The sequence below is a fragment of the Dermacentor silvarum genome, chromosome 9 (genome assembly GCF_013339745.2).
Source record: "Dermacentor silvarum isolate Dsil-2018 chromosome 9, BIME_Dsil_1.4, whole genome shotgun sequence".
NCBI classification, from domain to species: domain Eukaryota; kingdom Metazoa; phylum Arthropoda; class Arachnida; order Ixodida; family Ixodidae; genus Dermacentor; species Dermacentor silvarum.
In genome coordinates, this window is record NC_051162.1 from 39,503,243 (window position 1) to 39,523,466 (window position 20,224).

At 49.0% G+C, this 20,224-nt stretch overlaps 1 protein-coding gene across 1 annotated transcript in view; it reads left to right on the top strand.

The window, feature by feature from the left end:
- LOC119463541 (sodium-dependent nutrient amino acid transporter 1-like) overlaps positions 1-20,224 on the top strand; it is a 168,290-nt gene that overhangs the window by 9,372 nt on the left and 138,694 nt on the right. Inside the window, exons 3-4 of the mRNA XM_049655208.1 lie at positions 894-1,084; positions 19,944-20,058. Of these exons, the coding sequence (XP_049511165.1) occupies positions 894-1,084; positions 19,944-20,058 (306 nt within the window). The remainder of the gene's footprint in view (positions 1-893; positions 1,085-19,943; positions 20,059-20,224) is intronic.

Below are 20,224 nucleotides of genomic sequence, written 5' to 3' on the forward strand. Positions count from 1 at the left end.
AGCCTCGCCACAGCTGCGTGCACCGGGACGTCATCACGCGCACCACATCGCTTCGCCTTAGCTTTGCCGAGCCATGACGTTACCGCGCCATGCGGAGTGGTTGCCGCGGCTGCGCATAGGCGGAGCTAAGCCGTGAGGCTACTGCGTCGCCCCATGGGATATATAGCTCCGCGTCGCCGCCGCGGTGACACAAAAGCCCCGCGTCTCCGCACCGATCACATCACCGCGAAGATGGGGCGGCCGAAGAAGAGCGTCACTCCCGAATAGCGCCTCTCGAATAGCCGTCGCGCCGCTATTCGAGACCGAGTGAGACGACTTCGGTCTGATCCCGAGTATCGCGCCGCCGAAGCAGCGGCGAAACGTCGGTGATTCGCCATAGATCCGGAGTTACGAGCCCGCAAAACCGATCAAAAGCGTTTGAGCATCCAGAAACGTCCAGATAATTTAATGACCGAGTGTTCGTAGCTCCTTGGGCTGTCGATGATTCCGGGATGATCTTGCGCAAAACGTGGCCGAGTCTTGAAGCATAACTTCGCAAAAATTGGCAGAACCGAGATAAACCTAGGTGGGGTCGACAGCTTCGCTGTTTGCCCAGTCTTCGCACCATTGGTGTGAAGCTGCCCCCATTTTTATTTTACGCCGTAAGAAAATATAACCAAAATACGCAAGCCCACGTGGCTATTAGCATTATTTAGCGTAAAAAAGCGGTGCTTGACTGTTCTCCAACGCTCCCAATAGGCAAAAGACACAACAGGTTTGGAGGCACCCCGCAATAACGCAACCACATAAGATGTTTGAAAGCTGTACGGAACTTCTCTAAACGTCCGCAGTTGTTATCAGCCCACAGTGTGCTTTTGTAGCATTGTTTGGCGCACAGTTGTGTACTTACGCAGCATCTGTGCGAGCCTGCGCTGGAGGGGCTAGTGATCAAGAAAGAGGCGCTCAACCTGACTGACCAGAACCGGCTACACGCGGTCCCCATGCTCTACCATGAACGCGTAGTGCTAATCATCTACGAGTACTACGTGAGCGCTCTGCATGGGTGCGTTCACGCCAACCAGTCATCGGCCGAGCAGTACTACACGTAAGTCGTGCGCTCTGTGTTCGCGCGCAGCGCTGAATTATGAGCCGATGGTACAACAAATAGAGTGTTTATTCGAATGTATATAGATGGACCTTGTTTTTACTGCGATAGAAATTTACTGACACTCCAGGTGCATTTCTGCTGCCGATGGCTGCCGTCGGCGTCGCCGTGATGTTCTGTCTAAAGGCCAAGCACGGTAACATCGCCGCCACCCGCCTTATGCTGTACGTGCGAGTGAAAGCTTGCGAGGGTCAGCCGACGATCGCGGCTCAATGTCGCACGCGCAAGGGAGGAAAGCATGGAGAAAGCGCGCCGTCTTCCGTCACGCGCGAGGCACCGAGGAAGAGGTGAGGGGAGGAGGGTGTTTTTTTCACCGGCGGCTGGAGCGTACGGCGCGGCCGCGCGGGCGCTCTACCTTGAAAGCGATCTGCGATGTGGACAAAGTGTGCGGTTGCGAGGGCTCAACTTCAAAGCGATCGGCGATGCAGACAAAGTGCGGAGAGGGCTGGTAGCTTTGTATGCTCTGCGCTTTCGACGCGTAGTTTGCGCTGAAGCTAGACGCAGTTCGAAGGTCAATTCGCTCGCTGCTGCCGCCGCGCTTCCTCAAACGGCGTTTTGACAGTTTCCGCGGTCATCGAGTGATATGTGTTTAAGTTTACCTGTGCGCGTGTGACACCGTGCTTGTTAATTTAGTTAATAAGCGAATGTCTCCATGTTTATACGGCCGATAAAGCTGCTATCCTTACTTTCTACAGCTGTCTACTAATTTGCTACCGCAATCGATGCTTCGCCTTTCGGGCGAAACTGCGGCTTTTTTCTCGAAAGAAAGAACGTTTTGTTTGTTCACTAAAAATCTTGGCGCCACTCTCATCTCAATTAGTGTGCTCTCTAGGAGGCCTTGTCAAGAACTCTTGAAGGTTTACAGCTAAATAAAAAATATTCAGAGTATTCTTAAGCGACGGAATATGCTTGCAGAAGGCGAGAATGTGCGCGCTATACGCTCTATGCCTGAGGAATCGAGCACTTCTAAAACACTTGTGACATTCCGATTTGCAAAACCATTTCAAAACCTTGTAAGCCGTTTCTACTACTTTTCTGTCAAGAATAAATTCGCACCGCTAACAGTTCACTTTTGATCGACGTGTTGGTAGTTATCATATAAGGCTAACTTTCCTCCAAGATTCATATCCTTGAAGCTACAAGACGATGCACTAATATCTATAGACATCTTTCTTAGGCGTAGGCCTCTTTACAGCCTTTATTTTAAATCATAGTTTTAAACTCACAATTTGATAAGCCAAGACACAGGCCCTGGCGCTCTTTGGCCTTAGAAGCCCTTGCGCCAATAAAATGCAATCATCATCATCACAAGATGGGGAAACGTAGAGCAGGTTAATCAGAAGAGCGTCCGGTGGCTAGCTTACAAGCGGCAAGAAGCAAGATGGTGTAAAAAGGTGCAAAAAGAGAGGGAGAATATTCCTCTAAGGAGGCATTGTCATGAATTCTCGCAGAGAACACAGAGAAAGCGCATACACCTGTATGACATTAAAGTAAACGAGAAAGGTGACGTTCGGGTAGTCACCTCTGTCTTGGATCCTGCTGACGTCAACTATCCCATAAGTCGCCCGCTTCCTTCGTTGAAGATGTCTAGCACGTAACATTACAACACATATCGCACGTAACATAATGCGCATAAGTTGAAAGCAAAGAGCATTCAAGCGATTTGATCATTCGCACGCAGAAATCCAAGACATTAAAGTCCAGTTTGCCCGCTTTCCCAGCCGGTAAGTGTTGCACTGAAACACTCTACAATAAAAAGGTTGTCGCAGTTTCACCTGAAAGGCGAAGCATCAATTGCGATAGCAAACTTGTAGAGAGCTATACGGAGTAATGATATTAGCTTTATCAGCTGTATAAACTTGGACATGCAGCAGCATCGGCAACACACAGAACTGTTGTCGACGCCATCGGCGTTTTGCCCGCGTTCGCTCAAAATGCGTGCGGCGTTGGTGACTGTTGCCGGAGCCTCTGATATAAATAGGCACTTGGTGCCGCAGCTAAACGTCGCCTCCCTTCCCTCCCCCTCCCCCACGGCCACTCGCGCGTCGGAAGAAGGCGCGTTTGCTCTATATATATGGTGATTGTAAAGGCGAAAAGAGACGCCTACTTCTGCAGCCCTTAAACGAGCACGGCGCAGAACGCGCGTTTGTTCTCCGCCGTGCGTTCACTCCCCGTGAAAGAAGCGCCCCTCGCGCCATTTCACTCGCACATACAGCGTTCGGCGCGCGGCGACGATTTCTTCTCCAAATGACGTCATACGGAACCTCACGGTGACGGCGACAGCGACGGCGACGCCGACGGCAGAAATCTGCTTTTGAGTGTCCATATAATTGCTATCGCAATAAAAAAGATAAGAGTCATGGTAGCGTAGATGCAGCATCTACTCTAGAAAAAAAATTGCAGATCCCACGCACTGTTGGAATCGATGTAAGCGAAGCTTTCTGCAGTGTTTGCTTTGATTGAAGATAATTAGCAGTGATGTTGACAACGAGTGTTTTATTTCTTCAATGTTTAGTGCAGTACGGCAGTGATGAGCTGACGGTAAACGTTGCCTTGCGTGCGCCACTGCTGTTTGTCTGCGCAGGCCACAGAACACACAGGGAGACGTGTTTGCTTGAGGCGTTGTTGTGCACCATACTTGCATATTCATTGCCTCCAATGGCACATTGCATCATGGAAGAAGTGTTACTTTATTTGAAGTATGGAACTGTACGTGCCTGAACCTCAATCGGATTATGAGGCACGCCGTAGTGGTGGACCCCGGATTAATTTTGACACCGTGGTGTTCTTTAACCTGTCCCTAAATCTAAGTGCACGAGCATTTTTTAAACAGTGAAGCTGTTTAAGCCAGCCGTAATTTGTGGTTCGGATCAAGAAACTGCCACGCCGTAGCCATGGCAACCAGAAAGAGGAAGAGGAGACCGCGTGCATGCTCCCTCCCTTCCCGACCCCCGCCTCTCCGCGGCGCGCTGAGCCAGGAGAAAAAAAAAAGTTGACCGATTGATATCGAGCGGCTAGCCTCCAACGCGTTCGGCGTCGGAAAGCAACAGCGTTCATGGCACTGTGTCAACCATGGTTAGCCTGCCTGCTTTTGTGGCATGCCAGGAACGCTGTCACTCGTAGGCGTCGACGCGTCCAGCGCTAGTCACACGAAATGTCGCGAAAGGGAAGGTACCTCCGAAAATGATCGCTCGATTTTACCTTCCTACATGTGTGGTTTAGTTAAGCCAAGTTAAGTCTAGCAGCAACCAAGTTAATACCTAGCAGTAGCAGCCAGTAAGTCTTGAGGATCGACAGTTTCTCTGTGCCTAAGCTTTGCACGACTGAGTGCAAACTTGCCCGTTTTTATTTCGCCCTCGTCGAAGTACGGCTGCCGGGGGCGGGATGACACCCGCGATCTCGAGCAATGCCATAGCCTACAAAGCTAGCGCGGCGGGCACAGAAGTGTTGAATATACGTGTGACCGCTTCCGTAGCGGCAGCGCCTCCTCTATTATAGAGGACGCGCTAGCCTAGACCCTACCGTGCTCTTTAACGCGGCTCTGCTTCTGCACGTCCTGCGTAAGTTGTCCGCTTGACAAATTTGCTTGGTGTTTATTTTTCAGAAATTGCAGAAACACACCCCACCGTTTCAACTTAAGTTTAGCCCGTCTGTCCGCAACCGCTGTCGTATATATGGCAATAGTGTTTCCTTGCCTTCTCAAGTCACCTTTTTCCTATCCCTCACCTCCACTCCCCCCCCCCCCCCCCCCCTGGCAAGGCTCTTATTCACTCGTTTCGCGACTGCCTCGCTTCTACCCGTTGCATGCCTCCCCTCCCTCTCTTTTCTGCTATTCTATCCAGCTTCCCTGTGGACTTACAGGTGAGTAGAAGGGTAAGCGCTGCAATTTCTGCAAGGCTTTTGCGGGGAGTCACGGATAATTAGAGCTGTCAAGACGCTAATTTAGCAACGCCCTGGCTGCTCCAGAGGGCATTGTGCGCATTCGACGCGGTGTAAATGTGCAAACGGGTTTCTCGCGTCGCCGTTCCTCTCTGCCGCGTTCCTGTCATGTATACACATGCTCTGAACCACCCCTAGAAGCTGTGTGTCAGACAGCAACAGCAGGAGCAGTGGGCAAGGCGAAGGAGGAGGCGAAGAAAGGTTCGCATAAAATGCCATTTCTTTTTTACGACTCTTTTCTAGCGCTGGAGTAGAGGGCCGTAGAGCATTTGCAGCAAACACTCTGTCGTACGCGCAATTGCTCTTGGCATCGTCGACGACAACTCTGCGATAGCCTCTGGGAGGAGATTTACTTCACAGCAGCGAAGCGACACTCCAATATCTTGACACGCAACCAGTTCTGCGCCACACGCAGCCACCGCCGAAGTCGAACCACCTCTCAGTAATTATTAATATTGAGATATATTAATACTTATCTACAGCAAATAAGGCAACGTCATCAGCGTAATTTACAACACGCACTTCACATCATTGTATCTTAAAGCGCCTGATTCCTGTATTTACTTTTTTTCTACAGAGCGTTTCGAAGATTAAAGCAAGAAGTAAAGGATTTATTGGACAACCCTATCGAACGACAGAAAATACTTGTATGCGTTGTGCAAGTTCACCATTTGCAAATAAATTAGTAGATGAGCTTTGAATGCCATTTTGATGTATTTGCACATGACGAACTAAGACCAATATATTAAAAAATACAATGTGGTACTATGTGAAAAGCCGTAGCTAGATCTATTTGAAACATAGCTACTTCGAGGAGATCACTAACGCAATATTCTAGCTGCATAAATATTTGCAAATATCGAACATCCTACCAACAAGCGACGCACTACGTGAAGCAACATTATCGTTATAAAAAGCCATGATTCTATGTGCCTCGCGATATCTGGTGAGCAGCGTTCTGTTTTCACAATTACGACTGACATGCTCGTGCATGGTAAATCTACCTGGCTGACATTAACGCAAGGTGCAAAGGAACAAAAAACTGTAAAGTCAGAATATTAAGTAAGCCCAATTTAACAGTGTATTGTTTCAATATTGGCGTGATATTCTACGGGTGCCGAAGCGGCTTCGCGCACTACCATCATTAGCGGCCCAAAAATGGTGTGCCAGTTATAGCAAGCAATGAAAATGTAAATGCATAAGATTTATTGCAAAATTAAGTCCCTGCAATCTTGTCGTAGCACAAACAATTTATTACATATGTGGGCATAGCGTGTAGCAATCCACTTAACATCGAAAAATGGCAGAGTAATCCATTTTTGTGACCACACCACTTGATCAGCGTCGAATGATTACCACTCGGTTTTGAAATGGAGCTATATATCTGATCTCTACAACGAATCCTCACACTCAAAGCCACCAGGTGTATGCTCCTGAATCAGTGTTTGAGCAACAGCAGTACTTGGAAGCGATATTCGTAGCAACAACGTGATCAAAAATGCGTGATGACCATCCGGTTCACATCGCTCAGTAAGCAGTTTTATTTACCATACGTCTAACCGTTTTCTTTTTTGCCGAGGCCAACCGCACACACATACATAAAATCGGTTGAATGTACTCAGGTCTTTCTCAATGGCAACTCAGCTCCACAACGCAGTCTGAATATGGCATCATCTGGTACTAGCACGGACGCCATCGCTCGAACAGTCGCTGCCGGTGCAAATGCTATGCGGGAATTCTTTAATGACGTTGCTTGTGAAAAACAACAAAAATATTTATCTTCTATCGAAATCTGCACAACACATCAAGAATAAGCATAATCAACAAAAAGAAAAAAAGTATTTTGCGGAATTTTTTCAGCTGTAGGAGGCAAACCCTCGGCAGGAAACTGAAAGCGGGTTTCACCTAAAGCTACCTAAGGCTTCGTTTTGAATTTGTATAGACAGCTCTAATCATATGTGCATTTCATTTCCTTTGCTTTACATCACATGTGTGGCACCACCGCAGTTGGATATCTTGCATAGGCCTATCTCGTCTGAGCTTGCTTTCAAAGACAGCGAGTTGCGCGCCAAACTTCTCCCTCGTCCGTGTTCCGGCTCTAAAGCAGCAAATGAAGCTTACTGCCTGTCATTCAGTGTTGGCCGAAGACGTTTAGCCGGCTGCTTCGCACTCAATACTGAAACTCCGCAAAAGAAGTTCTGGTAGGTTGCCTGTAGGCAACATTCGTCAATAAAGGGTTAAACACCACACCGGGCATTGTCAGCCATGCTCTCACGCTTACAAAAGCTGCATTTTATGTACGTATCACACAAGCCAAGGTTACACAACACAGTATCAGAGCCAGAAACCTCTGCCGACATCGTAGGTCGCCCGGTAGCTTCAGCGTCATGCAAGAGCATTTTCCCCAACTTGCAAACGCCGCTCAGGCACTCAGCGTTGTTGCCAAAATGACCCCAATTAACGCCCGCGATGCTGATATACAATGAGCTTCAGGCACGCCCGTAACACATCTAGAACGCAGCATCCAGAAAAAAAAAACACCGCATATCCACGGGGTGAATGATGATGAGTGGGCGAAGCTCCGGAGGGAATCATTGGTAAACCGTGAATCTTCCGTGTAATTCGCCCAGTCTCGCCGCACTAAATCGAACGATTGACTTCCACCAATGACACGCGCCATATGTGACGTCATTCCTATTTTATAACAGCGCCCTTCATTATAATTGCACCATCTCCCGCTTAAGGGGACGCTAGCACAAACGCGTTAGAAACGTGCAGTACTCTCTAGTAAGGGGGAGAGGCCACAGCGTCTTACGCAGCCGTTTACACATGCCGGAACGGCACCGCGTTTGCCGACGCCATCACATGACTGCTGAGAGAGTATAACCACCGTATCCATAAACGCTGCTCGACTTGAACTTGACTTGCCACCGCCTTCAACGCGTTTCGAACGCGCTGCCCAAGGCGGTGGCAAGTCAAGTTCAAGTCGAGGAGCGTTTATGAATACGGGGGTAAGGCGGAGAGGCCACAGCGTCTTACACCAGCTTCTTACACGGGCCGTAACGCGCTAGCACAAACGCGTTAGAAACGCGCAGTCTTTCGTTAATGTTGGGTATTTATTGTCATCGTGGTGCGTGTGTCCATGTGCGCTACGTGGCGTAGTGGCTAGCGCCGCGCGTTCGGAAGCGAGGGGTCCCTGGTTCGATTCCGCGCTACGGACACAACTTTCGGAATTTTTATTGCGATAGCAATTATATGGACACTCAAAAGCAGATTTCTGCCGTCGGCGTCGCCGTCGCCGTCGCCGTGAGGTTCCGTATGACGTCAATGAAGATGAAATCGTCGCCGCGCGCCGAACGCTGTATGTGCGAGTGAAAGGGCGCGAGGGACGCGCGCTTTCACGGGGAGTGAACGCACGGCGGAGAACAAACGCGCGTTCTGCTCTGTGCTCCCTTAAGGGCTGCAGAAGTAGGCGTCTCTTTCCTCCTCTACAATCACCATATATGTAGAGCAAACGTGCCTTCTTCCGACGCACGAAAGGCCGTGGGGGGGAGGCGGAGGGAAGGGAGGCGACGTTTAGCTGCGGCACCAAGTGCCTATTTATATCAGAGGCTCCGGCAACAGTCACCAACGCCGCACGCATTTTGAGCGAACGCGGGCAAAACGCCGACGGCGTCGACAACAGTTCTGCGTGTTGCCGGTGCTGCTGCATGTCCAAGTTTATACAGCTGATAAAGCTGCTATCATTACTCCGTATAGCTCTCTTCAAGTTTGCTATCGCAATTGATGCTTCACTTTCAGGTGAAACTGCGACAACATTTTTTTTCATAAAAGTAGACGTGGCTACCTACTACTACTACTACTACGACGACGACAACTACTACTACTACTACTACTACTACTACTACTACTACTACTACTACATACTACAGAGGAGGGACAGACCCACACCCTAAGGAGCTTCGCCCCTAAAATTGTCACAGTTTCACCCGAAAGGCGAAGCACCAATTGCGATAGCAAATTGCTGCTAAAGGAGTAAGGATAGTAGTTTTATCAGCGGTATAAACTTGGACATGCATCAGCACCAGCAACGCGCAGGACTGCTGTCGACGCCGTCGGCGTTTTGCCGCGTTCGCACCGAACGCACGCGGCGTTCTTGTATAAATACGTATTTGGTGCCGCAGGTAAACGTCGCCTCCCCTCCCTGCCGTCCCCCCACAGCCTTTCGCGCGACGGAAAAAGTTGTGTTTGCTCCCTATATATGGAAAGGAGAAAAGAGACGCTTAATTCTGCAGCCCTTCAGGGAGCACGGCGCAGAACGCGCGTTTGCTCTCCGACGTGCGTTCGCTCCCCGTGAAAGCGCGCGTCCCTCGCGCCCTTTCACTCGCACATACAGCGTCCGGAGCGCGGCGACGAACCCGTAAAACTCCCATATAGGATAATTTTATTGCGATAGCAATTATATGGACACTCCAAACCAGATTTCTGCCGTCGGCGTCGCCGTCGCCGTCGCCGTGAGGTTCCGTATGACGTCATCGGCGAAGAAATTGTCGCCGCGCTCCGGACGCTGTATGTGCGAGTGAAAGGGTGCGAGGGACGCGCGCTCCCCCCCCCTTCATCGGGGAGCGAACGCACGTCGGAGAGCAAACACGCGTTCTGCGCCGGGCTCCCTGAAGGCCCGCGAGAATTAAGAGTCTCTTTCCTCCTTTCTATATATAGAGAGCAAACGGAACTTTCTCCGTCGCGCGAATGGCTGTGGGGGGACGGGAGGGAGGGAGGGGAGGCGATGTTTAGCTGCGGCACCAAATACGTATTTATATTAAAACTCCGCGCGCGTTCGGTGCGAACGTCGGCAAAACGCCGACGGCGTCGACAACAGTTCTGCGCGTTACTGGTGCTGCTGCATGTCCAAGTTTATACAGCTGGTAAAACTACTATCCTTACTCCGTATAGCTCTAAGTAGTAGTAAGTGGTTCGTTGGGAAAGGGAAAAGGTTGGCGCTATCTTCTGCAGCCCTTGAGGGAGCACGGCTCAGCGCCAACGGGGAGGGGTAATTGGGAGAGAAAGGGGGATAGGGTGGAGTCACCATGGCTGGGCGAAATGTATAGCTCTAATAATTTGCTATCGCAATTGGTGCTTCTCCTTTCGGGTGAAACTGCGACAACTTTTTTTGTTTACAGTTCAGGGTTACTGCTTGGTATCTGTCATCAATGTTCCCGATTTCTTGTTGTTTATCATATGCTCTATGTAGCATGACTATCTGTACTTGTGCGATTGGTTTCAAGTAAATTGCGGCATTCGGCACATATATGAACTCCTGAAGCAACGTAGTGTTACGTCTGTTTTGTTTGTTGTTTTTGTAGATTAAGGAATGAGTCATTATTGCTCACACTATCCGGATCTCCCGTATTACTGATTGTCCGTTTTTATAGTTTTGTAATTATACAATATTAGCGTGGCTAACCTTTGCCGGCAGCTCTCTTGGTGATCTAAAGAAAGAATGTCGCAGTTTTGCCGAGAAAGGCGTAGCATCGATTGCGATAGCAATTAGTAGACAACTATACTAACAGCAAAACTAACTAGCAGCAGACTTGTATACTGACCTTTGCAGTACCCAGAGCAGCCAAGCTACTTTCATTCGAAGTAGTGATGAACAGGATACAGAGGCTCCTTAACTAGCGATTAAGTTAGAAGGGCATTGAAAGACGGGACCAGGGGAAAAACTGCTGGAGAAGATGGAATAACAGTCGATTTAATCAAAGATGGAGGATATGTTATGCTTGAAAAGCTTGCGGCCCTTTATACGCAATGCATCACGACTTCAAGTGTACCAGAGAGCTGGAAAAACGCCAACAATATGCTAATTAATCAGAAGGGAGATGTTAAAGAATTTTGAAGAATTATAGACCCGTTAGCTTGCTTTCAGTATTGCATAAAATATTCACCAAGATAATTTTCAATAGAATCAGGGCAACACTTGACTTCAGCCAACCAAGAGAACAGGGTGGCTTCAGGCAGGGACATTCTACGATGGATCATATCCATGTCATCAATCAGGTAATAGAGAAATCTGCGGAGTAGAATCAACCTCGCTATATGGCTTTCATAGATTATGAAAAAGCATTTGATTCAGTACAGATACCAACAGTCATAAAGGCATTGAGTAATCAAGGAGTACAGGAGGCTGTCATGAGTAAGGCGCCGACGGCGCCATAAAGAAGACAAAGACGATGTGAGCGGAGCGTTCTGAACGGCGCGAGCGCGCGAGGCGCGTGACCCGAGGCGTGATCGAAGGAGAAACGGCGTTGTCTGAGCATTATCGACGTGGTTCCGGGCCAGGAAGGTCGCATCACCAGCACCGCACTGGCGACGGGAGACTTGGGGGTCTGGCCGAGTCCGTGACGTTGGCCGTCCACGGTGTGGCCGTCGACCTCGGCAAGTTCGGGCGAGGCTCCTGGACGAGCTGCAGCTTCTCACGGCAGGACCAGGTACCCCAGAGAGGCTCCCCCTTCTACGGCAGACCGGCACGTGCGATGATCCCCGGAACGCCACGTCGGCACTCGGGAAAGAAGCTGGACGGAAGCGGCGACCGAGCACGTCGCTAGGCCTAACCCGTCACCTCTCCCGGCCACGTCAGCAACAGCGACCGGGTCAAACAGGCTCCGAAGATGAGCGGGTGAACATACCGACTGCAAGGCAGCCACGACTATGCGACAGTCGGCGAAAAGCAACGACTTCAAGAAAGGCCCAACGAGATTCTCGCCGGGAGAATACGAGCGACGAGGGCGAACTGAGTAAGGACGATACATTCTCGTAGTAGGCCAGAGTTGCCAGACGTTCGCGTGGGAAACGCCCAGAATTAGTGTAGGCGTAGTTAAGGACATGTTTAGTGTGTATTTTAGTGTGTTCATTAGGTTGTACATTTGTTGGCATTTATTTATTCATTGTCTTTTAGTTCAGTGTGTAGCTTGATTTTCGGTTTGAGGCTTTTTGGTTTTGAGTTCGCGTGTAAATAAAATCTGCTTGCTGTGTCGCCATGCGTCCTCCCTCTCCATCTCTCAACACCCGCACGCCTCCGAGATCAGTGACAACGAAACACATCACAATTGGCGAGCCTGCCAGGATCGTCGAACGTCTGGCAACTCTGGCCTACTACGAGAATGTATCGTCCTTACTCAGTTCGCCCTCGTCGCTCGTATTCTCCCGGCGAGAATCTCGTTGGGCCTTTCTTGAAGTCGTTGCTTTTCGCCGACTGTCGCATAGTCGTGGCTGCCTTGCAGTCGGTATGTTCACCCGCTCATCTTCGGAGCCTGTTTGACCCGGTCGCTGTTGCTGACGTGGCCGGGAGAGGTGACGGGTTAGGCCTAGCGACGTGCTCGGTCGCCGCTTCCGTCCAGCTTCTTTCCCGAGTGCCGACGTGGCGTTCCGGGGATCATCGCACGTGCCGGTCTGCCGTAGAAGGGGGAGCCTCTCTGGGGTGCCTGGTCCTGCCGTGAGAAGCTGCAGCTCGTCCAGGAGCCTCGCCCGAACTTGCCGAGGTCGACGGCCACACCGTGGACGGCCAACGTCACGGACTCGGCCAGACCCCCAAGTCTCCCGTCGCCAGTGCGGTGCTGGCGATGCGACCTTCCTGGCCCGGAACCACGTCGATAATGCTCAGACAACGCCGTTTCTCCTTCGATCACGCCTCGGGTCACGCGCCTCGCGCGCTCGCGCCGTTCAGAACGCTCCGCTCACATCGTCTTTGTCTTCTTTATGGCGCCGTCGGCGCCTTACTCATGACATGGCTCCCCTTTTTAAGTTTTTTCTGAAAAAACTGCTCTCTCTTGACCTTTTTGGCGGCGAACTTGACTTTCTTTGTGGCTTGAATGCTCTTCTGTGCGTCGTCTTCGCTTGCCACTCATCACCACACTTCACTGCACTATCGCGCACGTTTCACTAGTTGCACTGTTCACAGCGCTCACGAGTTCATTGTTCGCACCACTTCACATATGTACATTTGTTTTGTCCGCGTTATGTTATCACTGCTTGGTCAGATCATCGTCCTACTCCTGTAATCTGCGCCCCCATTCTGTCGTCTCTTAATATACTCTATGTGGAAAGTAATGCTCCCTCTGATTATATCTGTTATACGTCGCCTTAGCTTTATATACGCGGGCTCCTCTGTTAAGCACTGCATCTCGCTCCGCCCAACTTCTATTCTTTCGGGTAGATCTGAAAATCCTTCCTCGACCTTGTTTCTCTGCCTGGGGCCTGCCCACTGTTTGTATCTTATCTCGTGTATCCTCCTTGGGCTCGATTCGTCCCGTTCCCAATTTGTGCCCCACAAATTCCCTAGTCTTGTAGCCTATCTCACACTTGGTTGACTCTATCGTTAACGCTATGTCCTTGTCGTCGGCAATCGCCAAACAAACACCAGTCTTCTCCTCGTTTTTCCCCTTAGCCATCGTCTTTTGGCATACGTCACATGCTTTTACATATCGTTTCACGTCACTCTGCACTCCCAGCCAAAAGAACTCTTCTGTTATTTTTTGTAACGTGTCTTTGATTCCCTGGTGACCTGCCGTTACACTATCATGCCCTAACTTCAGTACTTTATTCCTCAGTTCCTTCGGGACCACCAACTGTAATACTTCCCTATCTGAACTAAATATACATTTCCGGTACAATAAATCATTCTTCTTTATAAACTCCGCTACTGTCCGACTCCTTTTCCTTTGCACCCGTTCTCCTATCTTCTGTTCACACAATACACTGCACTCAATTGTTCTTAATGCTTATTGTGCCAAACACTCTATAAGACTAAACTTGGTATCTATACACATTTGTACCAGCTGACATTTCCACTGTCCGAAGGCGTTCCTAAATAATATTCCTTTAGTACCCTACCGGTTATACCTGTTCTATTTTTTCCTCCTTTTACAGAGCTCCCACGCTTCCCTACGTACGGCCTGCTTCTTCCTCTTTCCTCCTCTTGCACATTTCTTGGGCGGCTTGGAATGTCCCTGCCTTAACTCTGGCCTCTTAATCCTTTTCCTTGACGTCCGCCTCTTATCATGCATCTGCGTTTTAATACGCTGTTTTCTTTTCCATCTACTGGGAGTTTTCTTTCTACCTTCATGCTTTGCGCGTTTTAGGCGACTAGCGCATCTATCCTCCCTCTCTTTTCTTTCGGAGTTTGGCTGGTTCCTCATTTCTGATGCCTGTCGATCCCTGAAATTGTTTTCGATTATCACCTCACTGTCATTCCGAGGTGAATCTACTTTTTCCTCTACTACGCCCTGCTCCTTGTTTACCCAAACCTCGGTCTGTAGGTCAGCTACCCTTTTATCTTGTTCACTCTTCCTCAATGGCTCCGTGGTGAGCTCCTCCTCAACGCCGTCACGGGCGCTATCTACTATACCTGTGTCTTCTAACGTCCCTGCGCTTTCAGGCTGCTCTACTACACTAGTGGGCCTACTCTCGATCTTTAACTCGGCCTCACTCGCTTTTCTTTTTGATTCCTGAGCTCTTTCTTGCAGCATCGTGATCTCTTTCTCTAGGAACTGTTTCCTCTCTTCGTAGGCTCTCTTAACTGCAGCAAGTTCTGATGATCGAGCGGCCTCTACGCGTTTCCTTTCCTCCTCGATTAATTTGAGGCCCTGCTCCTTGCTGAGCTTCTGCTTGCGAATAGTGGCCGATATCGCCTCCCAATCCATCTCTGCAACTTCCGAGAATCAGTGACTGGGCTGGATAGAATCCGGGAACGGATCCTGGCAGGCTCGCCAATTGTGATGTGTTTCGTTGTCACTGATCTCGGAGGCGTGCGGGTGTTATGAGAGATGGAGAGGGAGGACGCATGGCGACACAGCAAGCAGATTTTATTTACACGCGAACTCAAAACCAAAAAGCCTCAAACCGAAAATCAAGCTACACACTGAACTAAAAGACAATGAATAAATAAATGCAAACAAATGTACAACCTAATGAACACACTAAAATACACACTAAACATGTCCTTAACTACGCCTACACTAATTCTGGGCGTTTCCCACGCGAACGTCTGGCAACTCTGGCCTACTACGAGAATGTATCGTCCTTACTCAGTTCGCCCTCGTCGCTCGTATTCTCCCGGCGAGAATCTCGTTGGGCCTTTCTTGAAGTCGTTGCTTTTCGCCGACTGTCGCATAGTCGTGGCTGCCTTGCAGTCGGTATGTTCACCCGCTCATCTTCGGAGCCTGTTTGACCCGGTCGCTGTTGCTGACGTGGCCGGGAGAGGTGACGGGTTAGGCCTAGCGACGTGCTCGGTCGCCGCTTCCGTCCAGCTTCTTTCCCGAGTGCCGACGTGGCGTTCCGGGGATCATCGCACGTGCCGGTCTGCCGTAGAAGGGGGAGCCTCTCTGGGGTGCCTGGTCCTGCCGTGAGAAGCTGCAGCTCGTCCAGGAGCCTCGCCCGAACTTGCCGAGGTCGACGGCCACACCGTGGACGGCCAACGTCACGGACTCGGCCAGACCCCCAAGTCTCCCGTCGCCAGTGCGGTGCTGGCGATGCGACCTTCCTGGCCCGGAACCACGTCGATAATGCTCAGACAACGCCGTTTCTCCTTCGATCACGCCTCGGGTCACGCGCCTCGCGCGCTCGCGCCGTTCAGAACGCTCCGCTCACATCGTCTTTGTCTTCTTTATGGCGCCGTCGGCGCCTTACTCATGACAGAGGCATACGTGAATATCTTAGCAAATATCTACAAGGATTTCACAGCTACCTTGCTTCTCCAGAAGTAAAGTACGAACTTACCTATTAAGAAAGAGGTAAGGCAAGGAGACACAATCTCTCCGATGCTCTTCCCTGCATGCTTAGAAGAAGTATTCAAGCTATTTGATACTTACATGTAATTGATACTTACATGTATTTTTGCTTTGTAATATTTATGCTCTCTCGTTTTCTTGCTTTTTTACTTAGTAGTTTTGCTTGTTATGCTTGCACAGGAAGTCCCGCCAACGGTGAATAAAACCTTGGGACCTCCTTCTGTATATGCACAACTATGTAAACTTTTAAATATGTAATAAACTTTAATTGAATTGAATAAGTTACCTATCAAAAAAGGGGTCCGGCAAGGAGGCACAATCTATCCAATGCTATTCACTGCACGCTTAGTAGAAGCATTCAAGCTCTTATACTTGGAAGGCTTACGAGTTAGGATCAACGGCGAATATCTCAGCAAAATTCGGTTTGCAGATGACCTTGTCCTTTTCAGCAACAATGGGAACAAATTACAACAAATGATTAAGGACCTTAACCAAGAAAGTGTAAGAGTAAGGTTGAAGATTAATATGCAGAAGACAAAGGTAATGCTCATTAGCCTGGCAAGGAAACATGAATTCAGGATCGCAAATCAGCCTGTGGAGTCTGTAAAGGAGTACGTTTATCTAGGTTAATTACTCACAGAGGACCCTGATCACGAGAAGGAAGTTTACAGAAGAATATAATTTGTTGTGAGTGCATACGGCCGGCATTAGCAAATCCTGACTGGGAGTATACCACTGTCGTTGAAAAGAAAAGTGAACTATCAGTGCATTCTACCGGTGCTAACAAATTGGGCAGAAACTTGGAGGTTAACAAAGAAACTCGAGAACAAGTTAAGGACCGCACAAAGAGCGATGGAACGAAAAATGGTAGGTCTAACATTAAGAGACAGGAAGAGAGCGGTGTGGATCAGAGAACAAACGCGGATAGCTGACTTTTTGGAGGCCTTGCCCACCGAAACAGGATTGGCCACATGGGCCCTTCCATGATGCTTGACTGGCCATGTAATGCGTAGGATGGATAACTGGTGGGCCATTGAAGTTACAGAATGGATACCAAGAGAAGGGAAGCGCAGTCGAGGACGGCGGAAAACTAGGTGCGGTGCTGAAGTCAGAAAATTTGCAGGCGCAAGTTGGAATCAACTAGCGCAAGACAGGGGTAATTGGACATCAGAGGGAGAGGCCTTCGTCCTGCACTGGACATACACATAGGCTCATGATGATAATGATGAATGCGTTGGAGACACACACCTCTCATCGAAAATGCCTATTTTCAGCCTCCCCAGGGAAGATTTTCAAGCAGTAACCATAGCTCACGAATTCTGATGACGGTATTTACCCGATTGTCACGCACTACTTTTTCTTTTTTTAGCAGCAATATTGACCTAAAAATGGTCTGCGCAGTGGAATCGGATATAAAATCGGATACGAAAGAGTGATGGAACGAAAAATGTTAGGCCTAACGTTAAGAGACAGGAAGAGAGCAAACGGGGATAGCCGATATTTCAAATGACATTAAGAGAAAAATTGGCCGCATATCTGCGTGCTTCGCTGCAAATCATGTCTAAATCCCATAGTCTTCTGCCGCCCCTGATACGCAACACCCTCTCTTCTCCCCCTCCCACCCCTCACGCTCTTCCCCCTCCCCTTTCACTCCTCCCATCATGGATGCACTGGAGGTTTTGCTGAATTTAATTCAAATTTCTCACGTTCGCCCTGCTCTCGCACCATCTGTTGGGACCTTTTATTACTGTTGACTTAAAGCCGGCTACCGAGCCCCGGTTTCAGTCGGCTTGTGTTTAGGGAGTAGCGTGTCTTCGACACCGTTTCTAACGCGTCGATTTTTTCATTTGCAGCATTTCATTTTTCATTTCTTTCTGTCTCTATCTTTCTCTCTCTTTTTTAAATTTCTTTCTCTCTCGCTCTCATTTTCTATTTCTCTCGCCCAAAAGCGAGTTCTGTTACAATCGTTGGTAGAACGCAATCATATGGTTCCCATAAATGCATTCTCTACAAGCGTTGGTGGTTATGACGCTCGCCTTCGGACCGTGGGTACCCGGGCTGGAATCCCGCCTCGCCAAGAAAGTTTAAAAAAATTTAATTGTTTATTACTCTCGCTCTCTCTCTGTCTCTGTTTCTCTCTCTGCACCTCCTGTCCTCATGCTTGTTTACAGAATGGATACCAAGAGAAGGGAAGCGCTGTCCAGGACGGCAGAAAATTTTGTGGGGCGATCAAGTTAGGAAATTTGCAGGCGCAAGTTGGAATCAGCTAACGCAAGACAGGCGTAATTGGAGATCGCAGGAAGAAGCCTTAGTTCTGCAGTGAACATAAATATAGGTTGGGGAAGGTGATGATGAAACGAACTAAGGCTAGTAGTTTTATCGACTGTATAAACTTGTAAACCTTCGGGTACTAATTAAATTAACAAGCACAGTGGCATGCCTGCACAGGTAAAAATTAACACATCTCGCTCTATGACCGGAAACTCCCTGTCAAAACGCTGGAGTGCGCACACGAGCGCTGCTGAGCACTAGGTCGCGGGATCGAATCCCGGCCGTGGCGGTCGCATTTCGATGGAGGCGAAATGCAAAAACGCCCGTGTGCTTGCGTTGTAGTGCACGCTAAAGAACCCGAGGTGGTCAAAATTAATCCGGAGCCCTCCACTACGGCGTGCCTCATAATCAGAACTGGTTTTCGCACGTAAAGCCCTTCAAAGAAGAAGCCGCAGCAGCGAGTGAATTGATCCTCATGCCGTCTCTCGCCTCAACGCGAACGCCGAAAGCAAAGCGCATACAAAGCTACTGGCGCTAGTTGCACTTTGTCCAGATCGCAGATTGCTTTGAAGATGATGCCCACGCGGGCGCACACTTTTCCACGCCTCAGATTGCTTTCAAGATACGGCGCCCGCACGGCCGCACCGTAAGCAGCCGCCGCCAAAGTACAACCACCTCCCCTCGACCTCCCTCGTCACCCCCCGTGCCTTGCACGCGACCGAAGAAGCACGCCTCTACCCCAACTTTCTCCCCTCGCGCGTGCGAGATGGCGCTGCGATCGCCAGCTGACGGCGCGGGGCAACGATGTTACCGTGTTCCGACTTGATACAGAATCTCACGGCGATGGCAGAAATGTGCCTGGAGTATCCATATAATTGATCGCAATAAAAAATGAAATGTCGCAATGCACGTGACCTTTTAGGCACACCAAATTTTGCGACAAAACGTTTTCAATGGGTACTTTCTTTTAGTAATTTGACTCGTCAACTTCCAAAAGACAGAATTAGTGGTAATAGATTTACTCACCTAGGCACAAACTAGCGGTCGAAAATAGACGAGATGACGCCACTAATATGTGCGAGAGTTCTCATTAGGGTGCCGCCATTGCGCTTGATAAAGGGCTTCTAATGCTAGAGCTGTTAAGCCCGACAAAGGGTTTCCAGGTGTTCAGCAGACCACTATATATCTATATACTACATTTAAAACTATTTTACATTGTTTGCAGCACAGCTGGGTGCCACTTCAATAAGCTACCACGCTTCTTTCTTCCTGAGATTCAGACACTCAATGCCACATCAGCTACGTGACAAAAGAGTGCCGATGAATATATATGGACACCACAAAATTGACCCCTGACGAGATATCAGTCTTGCCAATACTGTAAATGTTAAGCAGTGACAGCCACGCACGTTTTATTGCTGAAATGTGATTTCTTAAAAATAATCTTGGTCACTGCAAGTTTTTTAGACATCCTTGTTTCAGCAGTTATTGCAGATATGTAACTATTGTACTTGATTTGGTCACCGCAAGTTATTTAGACATCCTTGTTTCAGCAGTTATTGCAGATATGTATCTATTGTACTTGATTACTAACATAACTACTCCCCTTTCTCAATAGGGGACTTTTCCATCTATCTCATAGTGCTTAGGGTTGGAAATCGGCGCTACGAGTAACCGCCACACCTGTACGCCAAAATCAGTGCAACCAATTTAAATACTTGACAGCGCATGCTTTCGTGCTTTCAGATCTTTCTCGGTGAGTTAAAAAAATCTGACTTGAAATATTTGGCTCAAAAATTTTGCAGGAACCACATCCTGAACAAGGGTCCAAAGGCCATCAGCCGAGACCTGCTGTACTGCTCGGCTGCCGTCTGGCTGCTAATATTTCTCGCTGCGCTTAACATACGCACATTCATGTGGGTGAGTATACCTCTCCATGCACAGACCATTGGAAGGACAGCGCCTGTCATATGCTTAGGTGACTGCAGTTGTACCTGTACACACGAAAAAATCAAGTCATCCGAACACAGGGAACCTTGTCGGTACATGAAGCCAAGCAAACTTTATTAAATTAATAAAAATACTT